General features: G+C 38.7%; 2 protein-coding genes and 1 long non-coding RNA gene across 3 annotated transcripts in view; 2 read left to right on the top strand and 1 right to left on the bottom strand.

The window, feature by feature from the left end:
- The window catches only part of LOC109409255 (vacuolar protein sorting-associated protein 41 homolog), a 48,299-nt gene extending 42,926 nt beyond the window's left edge, over window positions 1-5,373 (bottom strand). Inside the window, exons 1-7 of the mRNA XM_062847880.1 lie at window positions 5,215-5,373; window positions 5,011-5,148; window positions 4,625-4,925; window positions 4,080-4,278; window positions 3,856-4,010; window positions 3,600-3,789; window positions 3,399-3,539 (exon numbers count right to left, since the gene is read on the bottom strand). Of these exons, the coding sequence (XP_062703864.1) occupies window positions 3,399-3,539; window positions 3,600-3,789; window positions 3,856-4,010; window positions 4,080-4,278; window positions 4,625-4,925; window positions 5,011-5,148; window positions 5,215-5,226 (1,136 nt within the window). The 5' untranslated portion in view covers window positions 5,227-5,373. The remainder of the gene's footprint in view (window positions 1-3,398; window positions 3,540-3,599; window positions 3,790-3,855; window positions 4,011-4,079; window positions 4,279-4,624; window positions 4,926-5,010; window positions 5,149-5,214) is intronic.
- Window positions 5,374-11,735: 6,362 nt separating this feature from the next.
- Window positions 11,736-13,620, top strand: LOC115260256 (uncharacterized). The gene is made up of 3 exons (XR_003894459.2): window positions 11,736-12,098; window positions 12,171-12,304; window positions 12,388-13,620. It is a non-coding gene; the product is annotated as an uncharacterized LOC115260256 (long non-coding RNA).
- A 1,654-nt stretch (window positions 13,621-15,274) lies between these two features.
- On the top strand, window positions 15,275-17,682 carry LOC109409253 (2-oxoglutarate and iron-dependent oxygenase domain-containing protein 3). The gene is made up of 2 exons (XM_019682670.3): window positions 15,275-15,573; window positions 15,650-17,682. Exons 1-2 carry the CDS (start codon window positions 15,509-15,511, stop codon window positions 16,554-16,556), a joined length of 972 nt encoding a protein of 323 aa, XP_019538215.3. The 5' UTR covers window positions 15,275-15,508; the 3' UTR covers window positions 16,557-17,682.
- The last annotated feature ends 58 nt before the right edge of the window (window positions 17,683-17,740 follow it).

Below are 17,740 nucleotides of genomic sequence, written 5' to 3'. Positions count from 1 at the left end.
TACTCTTTCAAATTTTGCAACAGACTTCGTGGGGCAGTATCAGGCTGAATTCATGGGTAAACGCGCTACAACGTAAAAAACGGGAGCGACTGTCATCATTTTGCTTAAAAAAAATGATCGTCGAGTGTGAGGACTAATGGAGGATGGTGAGTCACATGTTTGACCAGTGGGACTGGAGCAATGGAAATAGCTGGGGCGACATGTCGAGCACTCACAAAACAGAGATCAAGACAGCGACTATTTTCGTTGACAATGTAATTGATTTGCCATAACGTGGCGGAGCTGTAACTATCTAAAAGTTTGGATGTACCTACATTCAACTTAGATCGATCCGGGATCGGGGTGTAGAAACCCATTGCAGGACGATTTCCAATTGATTTCCGGTAAGTTGAAATCGTCAATTATTATGAATTCGTCGGCCGCATTAGCCTTTTCAATAACCGCCGCTAACGATCGGGAATGAGCGTCGATTAAGGCGGTGTCACGGGTTCGATCCGGGGACACAAAGATAACACACATAAACACTTTGCAATTTGTAAGCTGGATACACGCCAATTGCTGTTCTACACTATCCCAGTCGTCATTGCTCAAAACTCTAGTTTTGAACATCCTTTTGGTAGCTATTAAAACGCTGCCACCAGTTGATTTGCGACTGTTTCGAGGTCCACAATCACAGCGACAAACTTCGTATTCCGTACCAAAAATCTGTCCAGAGAGAGTTCGTCAGTCCAACCACGTTACAGTTAGAACAATGATGTCGTAACACCCATCGGAGATCGCGATATGGTATTGGTCAACGTTACTATTCATTCCACCAGATCAATACACCTTCATGATGATCTCGCTTTGCTGTCTTGGATTTGGAAGAAGCTGCCATCGGGTATCGGAAGGTATTCACTAGTTCTGGCAAGACCATCACCTCCGCACCATGGGGACCCCGCCTAGCTGAGGCCTTGAAAACCCTTTTCGATCCCACGTTATCCGTCGTTATCCTCCATTGGTCGTACAATCGAGCGTCCTTCGGGATCCGCTTATATTCAACACCGTGTTCCGGAAATCCCGGGGCCTCGAAAATGGAAAAAACGTTCAAGAGGCGAATTTCTTGTTTTCAAATCGCACTTGCCTAGAAGTCGGTTTCGTAAGACCCCTTATTCCAACTCACGCACAGGACCGGGACGGCTGATGGTCACAGGCGGGAAGGGCTCGACTGCGGTGAGAGGAATTGTGGCTTCCTCAGTGCTAATGGCAAGTGTGCGTCCCGGTGTCAGGATTGGAGATGGTGAACGTTCTTTTATTATTGAAGTCAAACTAGAAGTAACGGATGGTACAGCGCACGAGGTGATCGCTGGCGGAATGGGCTCGACTGCGATAAGAGGAATAGGAGCTACCTTGAGACTTGTGGCAAGTGTGCGTCCCGGGGTGATGAAGGTATTATTTCGCTTATTCCATAAAAACGACGGCTTCTGGTGCAATACAGCACCCGGGCGCCAAAACTTTTCATCGAATCTGTTGTCGGTGAATTCCCTGTTTAGGACACCTTTCGGCCACGTCGATGTAGAAAGAGCTTTAGATTTCAATTCCAAGTTCATGCCAATTTTGTACGAAATGAAGGACATTGTGCTTATGTCCCTTTCTTTGGCCACGAGCCGGACGATTTGAACGTCTTCGGTACCGAGGCGTTTTTTAGCTAAGGCGCAGACCTGTTCAACAGACACATCTCTCGCTATCCGCGACAGGTACAGCCAAAACTTAAGCTGATTCGGTGGAACAGTGGTGATTTCTATTGACGGAGAAGGAGTACTACCGGTTCCTAGCAGCAAGGGCGGCTGCTTATCCATGGTGGGTTTAGCAGTTGTATTGAACAGTCTCCTACTTCGTGTGAACCTTGGATCAATCCCAATACGTTAAGAGTACTTCGGAGTACATGAACTCGAATTGATCAGCTTCGCAAAGTTGGTTCGAATTTCGGCCAAGTTCATCCATTATTTCGGTTTCCAGTTTTTCATAATATCGCTGTGAGAGTTGAGAGCATGCTTTTGACCTACTTCATAAACGGCACGAGATGTATTCCGAAAACGCATGTCTTTCATAAGCGACTTACACGAGGGACAGAACCACATAAATTTATTGAGTCTCATCACTTCCTCGAACGTATCGGCAGCAACTCCATAGCAGCTGTGGGGTGTGAATAATGATTAGTGATATTCCCCTTGCGTGTCCTTCCCCTAGTAAGAGCATCGGTGACAGCAATCATCATTGACCAATCCAAATTCCTGTGTGGTAGTGGTTTGTGTTCAGATTTCCCGTGTTAATCTATCTGTAAGAACTTTGTAAACATCTTTTGTTCTCACGTATTGGATAGGCTTGCATTAGGTTTCGTGAGACATTTTTTGGACAACTCAATGGCGAGACAGTGAGTGTCTGTGGTGAGTGTGTTGCTGCCTCATTGAGGAGTGGAGCTTTGGCGGAGCCAGTCGCCTGTATTGTCCCGTATCATGCCAAGTGATTCTACTGCAGTTTGCTAAGAATGTCGGAAACGGATTGTTATAGTGAGTTGCGTGATTCACAGCAGCTTGGATGGAAGATTGCCTTACAAAAGCCTTGACACTCTATTTGAATGTCTCCGATATCACCAGCACAGGAACAACATATACTAGAGACATTTCGTTTTCGAGAATTTTCAACTGTTTCGTTCGAAAATGTCAATCAAACCCACCTCGTATCGGATATACTAGTCCACGAAGGTAAACAAAACAACACACGCGCGATCGATCACAAGTACGGTAGTCAAGCGAAGTGTAATGAGAGGACACACAAGCTATAATATGTATACGCAAATCTTGTGTAGTATCTTAGGATATGCCAAAAAAATTGCCGAAGACCGCAAAGTGGTCCGACACATCTGACAAAAGTTATTACGGGCAGATCCTCTGATGGTGCTTAACATTTAACATGCAAAGGAATAACATCAATAATAAAATCTGAATTTTTGACATGAATTACCTAGAACATAACTTTTTCCACAAGCGTCGGATCACTTTGCGGTCTTTGGCAAAGTTTTTTGGCATATCCTAGGCTTCAACGTCATTAATTACATGGTTTTAGACAAAAAAAAAATTTTTGCACAGTTGTTTTGGACGCTAATATAGATTGAAAAAGCTTTGTTCCGGGGTGATGCGATCAAATTTTGATTTTCTCTATACAACGTTGACCCACTCTAGTATAACGTCAACATTGCACATTAATTAAATATTATAAGTTGAAATCCCACATTAATTTTGCTTAATTGTCTGAATTTGAAGATAAAATGCTTAAGCTGCTCATTGTGCCCCACCTAACCCTATTGAGTAACTTTCAGGATACTACAGTATGAGAAGAAAAAAATGTTCAGTACTCACCCGTGTTCTAGCAGCCACTTCACGCGATCATCCGTTTCATATAAAGTAGCCACTACAATATCCTTTGGCGACACTATAAAATACTGGTTTTCTTCTATTAGACAATCCAGATGATAATCATCCCACTTATACTCTTGATGCCTGTAAAGATAACGAATTAAGATCATTACTAAGATTAAATCTAATCACGAAAATTATTACCCCCTCATCGAGAGACTGTCGGTGCAAATTTCAATATAATCACTTGCTTTATACTGTAGAACACACAAAATTGGCCGTAGGGCTTTGTTCGTCTCCGAGTCACGCTCCTTCGAGTACCCCAGCACGACCAGTTGATGGGACTCCAAAGGCGCCACACCGCAAACGTAGAACTCGGTTTGGAATGTTGACACTGGAATGGATATGAGATGGGTATAATTTATTAACGTTCGTAACCTACTTCAGCATCTATACTCACTGGGATCTACGATGTGCGCTGGGAGATTTCGACTGGACACCTCTATGGGATTTCGTTTTCTTATCACACATATCCGAATGGTGTCCACCCATCCGATGAGCAGAGTCGTTTGATTGGACCAGTTCAGATTGCAACGGAAGTCTGTCAGTCTGCCTCTGTAATGTGCATAAAGCATAAAGGTTCGAGAATATCTGGTGGTGTTTAGTCAGCAGGGCACTACTTACGCTTTTGGTTCTTCCCATTTGATCAGTCCTAGCGAGCATCGTTCGTTCAAATCGTAAACGTGGACACCCAGCGAACTGGCCCATGCAATGAATTGGCCGTTCCATTTGATTGCACTGACCGGTCCTTCGGAGTCGCTCAGTATCGTGGACTTTAACCCTTTGAGGAATGTTTTCTCGTACATCATCAGCTTGTTGTCGCCTGTAAATGATAATGAGAAAGGAATCCCGGGAGGAATCAATAATGGAATGTCATTACTACTAACAATTACATATTTCGACTAAGTTTTAGATTTAGACCAAACATATTAAATTTTGCAATAAACACCGAAATTGTATTTTTTGTTGGGCTGTGATACTACCCAACAATGTTGCCTATGCCAGTATCCTTGGCCTAATGAAATTGTGCAACTAAAAAATTATTGTTTACAATAAAACAACAAATTACTAGCTCTCAAGTAATCGCCATATGTCCATATCCTTATCTCATCCCAGATCTGCTTCCTTCCCCTTTATCTCAAACCAGAGATATTTTATCATAAACTCACCTATCAGAAAACGGCGTCCCGACCCGGACCTGTAGTGCATCGGATCCAGCTCGACCGCTTTGATCGCTTTATCCAGCTTTAGCTTCTGGTTGTTCTCATCCGTGCACAGGCCATCGATGATGATCATCCCATCGTCGGAACAGGTCGCTATGTGCTCGCCCTTGCTGTCCACCGAAATCTTGTTCACCGACAGGGTGTGCGGATTATAGTTCGGCAGGCCCATATTGAGCGCCGTAATGACTCGGTTACCCTGATGGTCCAACATGTGAATCCGTCCCCAGTGGGTACCCAAGCAAAGGAACTGCAATGAGCGGAAAATTTATTGAATGGCGATGACTAATCCAGGTCATTGTTGAGGAGTGTTTGATGCTAGCTAGAACTCTTACTTTCGAATGGACGGCGATGCAACTGACGGCTTCCTCGCTAAGGATCTTATTCAGATCGTTCGTTAGTCTTACATATTTGAGCTTTGGTTCCACTTCCTCTTCCGTGATGCTGCACGAATCGGCCGACTCCGGATCATTCTACGATGGCGATATGTTTACAGTAAAAATCATGGAACAGTGGATTGTAGTTCAAAAAGCACTTACCTGTTCCATCATGGAAGGTTGTGAAACTTGATGGAAAGATTAACTTTGATACTCAGGATTAACTTTGCGCAATTGTTTTCCAATAAAAACGATCTAAACCACAAAGAATGAGAAAAGATTTCACTAAAAACTGCCCGTAAAATTATCAAAACAAATTTTGGTGACATTTGATAATGAGGATAATGATGATGATTTTATGATGATAACACGGTGTACCCTGTGACTGAGTTTATTTGATACTTAAAAGAATTTTACGCGAAAAATGTTTTGACGTGCGACTACGGATTCTATGAGCCATTTTACGAAGTGACAACAATGTTGATGATGATATTGTCGGGCCGCCACCAAACTGGACTTCGCACAATCAAGTCGCGACGCGACCCAACTCGCGACGTTTTATAATCATGCCAAAAGTAGTGCGCATCCTTCCCTTTGTTGTCAGCAACACAGCGCACTAGATGCGAAACAGTTGCGACACTTGTGGACCAAGCAAATGACAATTTTTGATTGAATATCGGTCTTGATTCCAACCGGATAGACAATATTGATTTTCACGGGTTATTGGACGCTACCTCCTGTCAAAATTCATTAATAAAATCGGCTCGTAAAATGGACTATTGTACATGAATATTGATTTATTTTAGACCGAAGTCGGTATGTGAAATCAAATATCCCCAACAAAAGTTCGCCGAAGTATAGCGCATTTAGTTCACCACTGGACTATCGCACTAGTTTTCACGAGTGCGAAAACGCTGATAAAAGTGCGCGATTGCATCAAATCAACTCGGTGTCTTCAGAGCACTTGTTCACCATAGATTGAAGAAATAGTGCGCCGAAGACATCAACCTGATTTGATGCAATCGCGCACTTTTATTTACATTTTCGCACTTATGAAGTCGCAGTTCGCAGTCCAGTGGTGAACTAAATGCGGTATATTTATATTGCGATTTTTTTTTCGACTTAGACTTTGATGCGATAAATTTCGTCGTACTCATATTTCGCTTTCGATTTCGCTGTCAATCTCAGTCGCAGGGTTTTTGCAACTCGCCCGATAATGTGACAGTTTTCGCCGGCCGTCTCAATGTTTACCATCAAGGTCTTTTTGTTCTTGGTCCACCAGCTGGTCATGTTTACACAACAAAACCAGCTGGTTCACCGATGTTTACGTTCATTCTTATTGTTCTCGGCTACCAGCTGTTTATGTTTTCATAACAAAATCAGCTGGTTTCGCCTGGATCGGGGAAAGAAGGCGAAAATGTGTCATAAATGTTAGGTTAGTACCATATTAGGGCGAGTTCAATTTCGTCGCCAAAGTCTGATTATTCGTAAAAAATACAATATACAACTGAAATAAGTTGCATAATGAAAAAAATGTTGCATAATGTTCGCTATGCAACTCATTTGCGTTGCATTATGATCATTTTGCAACTCAAATGAGTTGTATAATGAAAAAAATCATTGAATAATAGTTATTTATGTAACGAGTTGCAAAAAGTTGATTTTTTCAGCACGAGTCGTACATTTAGCCAACGAGGCTTGCCGAGTTGGATAAATACGAAGAGTGTTGAAAAAATCGAGTTTTGCAACGAGTCCCATACACAATTTTATGCAATGATTTTTTTTCATAATGCAACCCATTTGAGTTGCATAATGTTCATAATGCCCCGCATAGACATTTACAATTCACGATATCGTTTAAATCATAAGACATTCATCCGTGGAATGATAACTACAAAAGCAATAATAGTTCTATGATTTCATGATTAAAATCGAAAAAAGGAAATTATTCAATACTTTTCAAGTATCATAACATTTGTGATAACGATACATTGAATGATACATGAATAATTTCTAATAATATATTTTCATCTAGGTGGCAATGGATTTTAATATTTTCAGACTTTTTCAATGTTTGAACATTACAATGACATATGTAACTACTGTAGTGTGTGCTTCCAGTTCTTTATCAGTGACAAATTTAAGGTCTTTTAAATCCTTCTGAGCCTGTTACGTTTAAGTCTGTTCTAAGGTTTCGAGTACATTTGAAAACTAAATTAATGTTAGAACGAAGTAGATTAGAGAACCCATTGCTCCGCACGCCACATTTTGAACACCCCTGCGAAAGCGATTTCATCTCAACCCAACCACCGAAACAGCAATCATCACGTTACAAAGTGGGCTGCCATCAGTGTCGCAAACAGTCATTGAGAGAGCGGGAGAATGGTATGGAGTCAACCCGCACTCGATAATATACACAAGCGATCGCCGCAACAGACTCGACGACGACGACGACGTTGGTGTCCGTCTACACGAAAGAACAGGGAGCATAATCGTGTGAGAAGTTCGGCAGCAGAGAAACGCTTACGCTTAGCCTCGGCAGCAAACACGACGGAGCGAGCAAGAAAGAAAGCATTGCTTCTCTTCACGCCGCTCTGAGTAATTCGCACCAATACTTTCGCAGACGGCAGTCAGAGGTGGGAACAGAGAAGTAGTCAAGTCGATGACGAGGATCAGTTCCATCTAGTGAGCAGGCCACATCACACGGTAGATCCACGTCGGCCGAGAAACAAAAACCGTCTCCACCGTAGTTGGCAGGAAAAACGGCGCGTAGATTTGGTCGATAGAAAGACTGAATTTTGATCTCGAGTGAGCGCTAAACCGAACCGTTCCGTTTTGGTGAGGAATTCCGTGCGGCGGGGAACAATTTCGTCGTGGGCGGTGGATATTCGTGTTGGCCGTGATCGTCCATATTGGACTGGCTCGATGGTGTGATTGCCGGACCGAAAGTGAAGTCTTTAGTCCGCCATCTTTGGACTTCGCGTGGAGGAATTTCCCACGTGCTTGAAATTCAAGTAAGTCGAAAGTTTTGCTTCAGCGACGTTGAATTCTTATTTCTGCTCATGGATACAGGTTGGCTCACCTTTCGACGAGCGATCCGGACAGATTACTGCGTCCGCCAGCAGCAGACAAAACGCCTTGTGCTACAGTGTTGCCTCACCAGATTGGAACAGTGACAGAAGATCTCCGGTGTGGATTAGTGGACACCGACGGGTAAGAACTCCAGCGGCAGCTGCGGACAACAGCACTGATTGTTCTCGGTTCCACAGGTTCGACAGTGTTGCCTCATCGCATTCATACAGAAGTAGAACGACATCGTTCTCGTGCTGCTCTGGTAGCATCGCATGCGTCAATCCAAACCGGTAAGAACACCAGAGAACGTCTCAGACACTGGTTCTAAATTAATGCCGTTCGTTTCACAGTACTCTCGCTGGGTCGACAGAAGGAAGAGGAATCGCCTCTGGACACCGCTCTAAGAGATTCGTGGCCGCCAGCCGATCGGCATAAACAAAGCCTTCCACAGGAAGTAAGTGGATTGTCCTCATGCGAAGCCGGTCTAGAGGCTAATGTTGGCGGCGCCCTAGGGCTTTGTTTTTTTTTATTCGCAGCTCATCCGTCGGCACTTGAAGGCAATAATCGGTCGCCCAGTGGCGACAGTTGGTCAGCGACGAGCAGGTTTGGGACGATTGAGCACACGGATCGCGGGTGGCGGTCGTACCACCGGACATCACCGAACCACACTCTACCAGGAGAGCCGCCGGGGGAGTTAGGCCCTGGCAAAGGCGAATCGAGACGGATCCGAGCACACCGGCGCGACGCTGGCAAGGCAGGGTTTGAACCATGCGCAGGAAGATGACGTCGGCGATGATGGCTGCGGGCGGAGCGGCAATGTGGTAGGGGCGCCCCAAGAGTGAGTACAGAGAAAATGTATAATTAGAATGTAAGAGGAATAGCTAGAGAAAAGAGAGGATAAGCAAGGAAGGATAGGAAGAGGAGGCAGGATGATAAGGAGGAGGAATCCAGAATAAATGTAATTTCTGAAAATTTTTTGCTTTGTGGATTTTGATTTCAGTTTTGTGGCTTTTCCCTGAGCTCTTCGGGACTGCTGAGGGCTTTCATTCCCCCCTTAGCAGGAATCTTGCAACAAGCCTTTCTGAGCACAAAAGAAACTACACTCCAGTTGGGCTCAAGCGGGGACGAGTGCGGGAATCTCATTGTCATTAAAAACTGCCACTCTTGACGGCTGCTGTTTCCATGTCAGCAGCTGCAGTTCTCTAATTTCTGTGAATGTACTTGAAAGCTTACCTTTTCCGGCTTCCCCTGCATTCCGAAGTCGAACTCCCTATTTTCAAGTTTCCACCTGGCGATTTCTTTATCGGAGCACCCCCGCTGCTGATGGTCTTTACCAACTGCTTTTTTCCTTCACAACAAAACTGGGTTCCAACCTACCGCGAGCACTGATTCCGGTTGGTGTAGTGCATAAGCAGCACACGAAGAGTTATCAAACAAATGTTGAACACACTTCAATCGCGGTTCGATTCCCGATTCAACAAATAAAAACGCAGCGGATGTAAACAGTGCTTCACATTATCATAGGAAAATTTGACAGTGTCCAACAAGTGCCCGCAGGGGTGAACTTTTTTCGGGTCGGTAAAGCAGGTTTGGTGAAATATTTCCGTTTTGTTTTTATTATTCAGTGTATCATGAAGTTGATGATAAAGTGATTATAATGTGTATAATTCAGCATAATTTTTGTTCGATAAATATGGCATTTTTGAATGGTAACGATACTTAACAACCCATTCGGTATATCATTAAAACTCCCAAAATTATAACTTCTATCATGAATATGATTTGTGGTATTACCGATTTATAATCCAGTTTATGATAACACGAATAATAAGAAAATCTTACACTGTAAAATAGATGTATGATACCGGTTTATTCGGGGCAACTCAAATGAGTTGCATTATGAATATTATACAACTATTTTTCATTATGCAACTCATTCCAGTTGCATAATGAACCAGTTCGGAAAAATTGGCCTTTATGATACCAAAATGAGTTATATAAAATATAAATTATGATACTGAATTGGGTTGTTTAGTGAATAAAATATTCTCGAAAATATTGCTATTTTCTATAGCCTAATCGAAAGAGCTCATTTTTCTGAGTATAACGTGTTTTTATTGGATTCCAAAACAAAGGTATGATGGTTAAATCAACAAAACAGTTTTAATTTTCGTGGATAGAATGACAGTTCAATCGATAAAGTGACAGTTCGACCCGAACAAAAAAATTTCCTCATACAAACTTTAAATGAATTTTAAAAATAGTTCCCAGACTCCAAAAATTATGAAATTTTGGATTTCGACTAATTTTTGGGCGGAGAATCCGATTATGAAATAATCCTGATACCCCTAAAGAACCCAATAGGACAGATCGGTGAAGTACTAGATTTGTAGTAATGAGCTGAATTTTAGTATGGTGAGAAGGTCAATTCTCCGTTTCTGCAATGAAATGGTGCAAAAAGCGTGGGTATTATGATTCCTTGATTAATTTGATGCTGTTTGAGCAAAACTTTTGACAACAGTGTTGTTGTTTTCTACATTTCTCGCAACATAAACAACATACCCAAGCAACCAAAAGTTCGGATTCCACTTGAAGAACGAACTCAGAAGTTCAAGTTCGGTTCAATTCCAGGTTTCGTTGAACTTAATTCTCCAAAAAGTTACTCTTGTATTGTTTATGAACTTGGAAGTACATGTACAAGCTTTTGACTTCTCTTCAAAACGACATTAAAGTCGGAAAAAGGTTCAAAAAGAACTTATGTTGAACTTTAAAACAGAGTTCAATCAAATATTAACCGAACTCATGTTGAACTTTAGCGTGCCTTTAAAATTCAAATATAGTTCATTTGAACATATTCCAACAACTTGAAATCATCCGTTCCGAACTTGTTTCGAACTTGTTTTGAACTTACTACTGAAAGTTCGGATAAATATTAACCGTACCAAAAGTGAACTTCACTTGAACTTCGGCGACAGCGGGGCCGGGGAGAAGTTCTCATTCAATTAAATCACTCGGAAATCGAGCCCCGCAGCCACAGCTTGTGTTAATTTCACAAGTACACTTTGTTTCACTATAATATTTGAACGTACTTACTTGTAATCAACGCAAAGGATCCGTATTGTGTGGCTCAAAGGCTGCCCCCGCAGCGGAAAACTGTTCCCCCCAGGCTGCCGCCGGGGGTTTTTCGGCTGCGCACAAAAATTTTCCAGCTTTGCTGGATGTTTTCACACCCGTCTCACTTGTCACTGCAGCGCACCGGTAATCGACGCAATCGTATTCACTGTAAACCAAGCTGAAAACTTATAATCTTTCCTTGAAGTCGATACACTGGCCTTAATTTATTGCTTCGCACTGCGAACCACAACAAACTGAAAATATCAAACTGCGTAAGTTCACAAGAAGTTCCACGTGAACTTCTTTCGAACTTTCGACTTCAAAAACTATTCCAAGTTCAGGGAAAGTTCACACGCGAACCTGATTGAGCTCTACTATATGATATCAGCACATTGAGTAAAATCCCACCCGCATAGAGATTTACAGTTTGTCTTAATCTCCAAATAGTAAATGTCTTGTATCTGTTCTTCTTAATGTATGACAAATAGTTGCTTCTTTGTCGCTGAATGTGAGATTCAACGCGGTCGACTATTAATCATGGTATGTACAATGCACACCAAGTGGTAACAATATATTATACTGTGCAAGTATTGTTAAATGATATGGAAATGGGAGTTCGCAAATAATGGTGGCAATATAAACTCACCTTATACCAAACTGTTCGTGCGTATTCCTTGCAACCCACTTACACACGTGTGTTTCATTATATGTTACTTATGTTCAACAATATGACAAACTGTTGCATGCATCGGTATTTGTGAAACAATGAAAATCGGCTGATGTATGGCTGTAATGTCAATTTCCAAAACAAAGAGAAAAAAAAATCGACCCAGCAGCAGCAGTTAACGTTCTTGAAAGTGGTAAGTATTTTATCTATCGGAGAAATTTTGTCTACCCAACGAAAACATACAGTGTATCTTTTCTTTTCGTAGGCGGAAACGGTTTCCACCCGGTGACCGACTGATCGTCCTCGTCAGTGGCCAACAGGTGGCCGCTAAAACAAAACAACATCGCGCATCATCCGGAAGGTTCGGCAACGAGGCATGAGGTGCACCGTCCGCCCACGGTGAGTATTTTGTACCACCTGCAAGATTCTGGTGTTTCTTGAGTTGAACAATGAACTAAGAATCGACTATATTTCTTTTGTAGGCATTTCCTTGTGCGCGGTTGCGCTTCCAACGCCAGGGCAATCAAGTATGGATTGACCTTCCCTTGATTGAATCCCCAATTATACTCTAGCGGCTGGAGCTTCGGGAATTCCGTGACTTCTCCAGAATCCTGCTGACAACGACACGCAAGCTTGAAGCTGGAGCAGAAAACGACATTTTTTGGCATATCGGACAATATATCGGGTGATGGAGTCTATTACGGAGTATTAAATAAAATTGTTCTATTAATTCTTATTTAATTCGCTTCTTGTTTCTCTCTTCATTACTTTATATATGTAATACGGAATGCAGTTATTCTACTATGAAGAACTATAAATCAACAGTAATACATACTGTATTCGTTTTTCTTTCAAGTTTATGGTCAAACTGTTCCCCAACCATTTGCTATGCAATGAATCGTCTGAAAAACTGGATAGTATATCGACCATATTCTTTACTGTATTGCGAAAAATTTGTTCGGGAAAATGAGCGAATTTTTATGGTAACCTATCTTAACCGCCTATTCCACATACTGTAATTTGGCGGCTTACCATTTGTCAAACGGGCAAATCTGTACGTGGTATGGTTATCTTACTGTTGTCTCGGACAGTTTGAGAAATGGTTAAATGACAATTGCTAATAGTCATCAACAGTATGAGAAACGCTGCATTTACAGTTAGTGGTTATGCGGGCACAGTGCATAACAACACATACATGGAGTAGTGGTTAGGCACCGACTTTCAACGAGGAGATCCCGAGTTCAAATCTCAGTAAGTAAAAAACATCAAACATTATTTCAAGGTATTAGTCAATTTGGATTCCACATGAACTAATGGTTCTTAATAATAAATTACTTTTGTGGACTAAACAATTTTTTTTTCATTTTCTCGAAGTTTATTTTTAAGCTGAATAGCGTTCCTTTCAGCGACACAAGTGTACTTTTTGTGAACTGAAGTTCGGTTAATTACTTAAAAAGTGAGCTGAATAGAATGCTATTCATATACCTTCGAATAGCTGATTAAGCCCAAACATGCTATTTTATCCGAACTTTTGGTTGCTTGGGTAGTTATCCAAAGTTTTGCTCAAACAGCATCAAATTAGGCAAGGAATCGTAATACCCACGCTTTTTGAACCATTTCATTGCAGAAACGGAGAATTGACCTTCTCACCATACTAAAATTCAGCTCATTACTACAAATCTAGTACTACACCAAACGTGCCCCATTGCATAAAATTTTATTTGCAACTCGTTATAAATTTCGATTTTTTCAGCTTTATTCGTATTTATTCAACTCGGCAAGCTTCGTGCTGAAAAAAGAAAAAAAAACTTTTTGCAACTTGGTCTATAAATAAATAAATAAATAAATAAATAAATAAATAAATAAATAAATAAATAAATAAATAAATAAATAAATAAATAAATAAATAAATAAATAAATAAATAAATAAATAAATAAATAAATAAATAAATAAATAAATAAATAAATAAATAAATAAATAAATAAATAAATAAATAAATAAATAAATAAATAAATAAATAAATAAATAAATAAATAAATAAATAAATAAATAAATAAATAAATAAATAAATAAATAAATAAATAAATAAATAAATAAATAAATAAATAAATAAATAAATAAATAAATAAATAAATAAATAAATAAATAAATAAATAAATAAATAAATAAATAAATAAATAAATAAATAAATAAATAAATAAATAAATAAATAAATAAATAAATAAATAAATAAATAAATAAATAAATAAATAAATAAATAAATAAATAAATAAATAAATAAATAAATAAATAAATAAATAAATAAATAAATAAATAAATAAATAAATAAATAAATAAATAAATAAATAAATAAATAAATAAATAAATAAATAAATAAATAAATAAATAAATAAATAAATAAATAAATAAATAAATAAATAAATAAATAAATAAATAAATAAATAAATAAATAAATAAATAAATAAATAAATAAATAAATAAATAAATAAATAAATAAATAAATAAATAAATAAATAAATAAATAAATAAATAAATAAATAAATAAATAAATAAATAAATAAATAAATAAATAAATAAATAAATAAATAAATAAATAAATAAATAAATAAATAAATAAATAAATAAATAAATAAATAAATAAATAAATAAATAAATAAATAAATAAATAAATAAATAAATAAATAAATAAATAAATAAATAAATAAATAAATAAATAAATAAATAAATAAATAAATAAATAAATAAATAAATAAATAAATAAATAAATAAATAAATAAATAAATAAATAAATAAATAAATAAATAAATAAATAAATAAATAAATAAATAAATAAATAAATAAATAAATAAATAAATAAATAAATAAATAAATAAATAAATAAATAAATAAATAAATGAATAAATAAATAAATAAATAAATAAATAAATAAATAAATAAATAAATAAATAAATAAATAAATAAATAAATAAATAAATAAATAAATAAATAAATAAATAAATAAATAAATAAATAAATAAATAAATAAATAAATAAATAAATAAATAAATAAATAAATAAATAAATAAATAAATAAATAAATAAATAAATAAATAAATAAATAAATAAATAAATAAATAAATAAATAAATAAATAAATAAATAAATAAATAAATAAATAAATAAATAAATTAATTAATTAATTAATTAATTAATTAATTAATTAATTAATTAATAAATTAATAAATATGTAACACTATTTTCTTCAACCCAACCTTATGTGCATCGTGGATCTCTCCTCGTTTTACCTTAATCCCGAATCCGCACACAATCAATCTCAGTCACAGGGTTAATCAAAACAAAAACAAAGTACTAACACCACGCCGTTTTGCCACCCACCGACCCATCCCACCCGTGATTTGGCGCGCCGGACGCGGGTGGTGTGTGAGTTCAAGCGAGGGGGTAGCTTCTCAACCGACGGCGACGGCGGACGATTATCGATTGATCCGAATTTTGGGGATTCCAAAGTCACACTTTTTGACTAGAGCAGGCGAAAGTGTAGGATATATCCGTTTAAAGCAAGTTTCCCGGTACGAAAGCCAGTGATTTTTCAAAATTGTGTGGCCAATGAGTGAGTCTAGTGTCCGACAGCGGAAAAAAACCGGAACCAGCGATGGAAAACCCCGGAAAGCGTAAGATTTTTTTTGTCATTGATTAGACCGTAAACATGACGAAACTGTATTGATTATCAATGTGCTCTGTTTTTAGGAAGACAACCCAGCAGAGTCTGCCGGGGGTCAACCAGCAGAACAAGATGTGGGCTCGGCTAGTGCTGATCGTTGGGATAGCAGTGGTGGTTTACTTTACGACGTTCCGAACCAGGGAGAAGAAATTTGCTACGCAAAGGGAAACGCTGGAACTGCGCACGCAAAAGTTGGACTGCTCAAAGTTGTACTTCGAAGAGATCGCTAAATACGCCGGGTGTATTCCCGCCGACTGTGGAAGATTTGTGAGTGACAAAGTCGTGGGCCCGGCGGAAGTGGATGTTTTGTTGAATCTAGCGAAATCTGGGTTCCGATTCGGGCGTTCGTCCGGAGGAGCATCAATATTGGACCTTCACTCGGGTGCCCTTTCCAAGGACACCCAGTTCATCAACATCTATAAAATCCCGGAAGCGAAGGCGATATTCTCCGCCGAGCACATCAACACCTACAAACACGTGAAGGACAAAATTCAGCTGGCGGTGGCCGAGAATTTCAAGATCAACAAGGACGCGCTATTTCTGACTCATCCGACGTTTTTCTCGCGACTGACCAACGAAACGGCGAAAACCATCCACGACGAGTACTGGCATCCACACGTGGACAAAGAAACGTACAATTCCTTCCACTACACCACCCTGCTGTACCTGACCGATTTCGGGAAGGATTTCACCGGGGGTCGGTTTGTGTTCATCGACAGCGCCGGTAAGCATAACAAAACGAACGTTTACATCGAACCCAAACGGGGCCGGGTCAGTGGATTCACTTCCGGGGCGGAGAATCTGCACCACGTGGAACAGGTTAGCGCTGGGGTGCGGTACGCCATAACGATTTCCTTTACCTGCAACCAGGAACACGCCATGGGGGATCCGAAGTTTTCGCTGGATGAAGACGACGGACCAGAATTGATGTGAATGGATAGCAAATGAGCGTGTGTTTTGTAGGTTCATTGACTAGTTTTGAGTTTTTTCTATTAGCTGACGTTATGTTATTGCAAATCTACCAGCAATAAACCCAGCAAAGTATGTAGGAGCACACATTATGGTATTAAGTCGTTTGCCATAATAATTGTTTGCACCTCGTTGCCATTTTATCATACGATCATTTATGATTTACAATAGCATATTAATTGAATTAATTCTGGTACTTTTTTAGAGTTTCTTAGTTATATTTTCAGGGTGTCCATTCATAAGAAAAAATAGGAAATAGAGTCTGGGACCATTTGGGCAGGAGCACCTATTTTGGGCACTTGCTGCTATAACTCAGACAATTTTGAACCGATTGGCTTGATTTTTGAGACACTAATAGCTAGGCACAGTAGCTAGCTATGTTTCAAAATTCAAGTCAATCGGTTTAAAATTTCCCTACCTATAAATTTAAAATCATCGAAAAAAAAAAACGTGAAATATGTAGTCGGGAAATTTTAAAACGCATCGGAGAAAAATCTTTATGTTGCACTTATTGTCTTAGTGACAATGACGAGCAAGTCTTGAATAATCTGAGAACAGCGGGGTTGATGGAATATTGGCAGACTTTTTTTTAGGAACATAATCTTTGTAAAATTCAAAAACTCTTTGGATTATAAACTTACATATCGTAACATTAATCGTAACAAATCGTTTTTGGAACGTTTTTGTATTGTTTTTGACTCAACTACGAACGTTGAGTATGCGTGTGTACATAGTAAGTAACGCTGTATGTTCAGAATTAGGACCACTTCTTATAGTATCCATAATTTGGAACATGCCATTTTGCTAGACAACAAACCAACTTGATGGTATTTTGGGGCAGTATCCCTCGAAATAAGAACCTATATTATTTTTAGCCTTTTTCCACATATAAACTCAACCGCCGTAAAGATGAATCAAACCGTGCTAAAATTAAGCTGATCGGTTCATTCGTTCGTGAGATTTAATGCCTTAAAGGGATTTGCAACTCATTAGTCTATATAAAAAGGATGCATATGTGAAAAATAAGAAATGTGCAGTACATTTGCAGTTGTTCTATCATAATACAATTTCCAAATGCGAGCACAACTAATCCTTTTGAAAAACCCTGTTTTGAATTTGAAGTTTGACCATCTCACTCTAATGAAGTC

This window comes from Aedes albopictus, chromosome 2 (assembly GCF_035046485.1).
Source record: "Aedes albopictus strain Foshan chromosome 2, AalbF5, whole genome shotgun sequence".
Lineage (NCBI taxonomy): Eukaryota > Metazoa > Arthropoda > Insecta > Diptera > Culicidae > Aedes > Aedes albopictus.
This window is presented reverse-complemented; position numbering and strand designations above follow the sequence as displayed.

Coding starts and splice junctions, on each gene's coding strand:
- LOC109409253 (XM_019682670.3), top strand. CDS start 15,509: ATGAGTGAGTCTAGTGTCCGACAGCGGAAAAAAACCGGAACCAGCGAT. Junction 15,574..15,649: donor GATGGAAAACCCCGGAAAGC/GTAAGATTTTTT, acceptor CTCTGTTTTTAG/GAAGACAACCCAGCAGAGTC.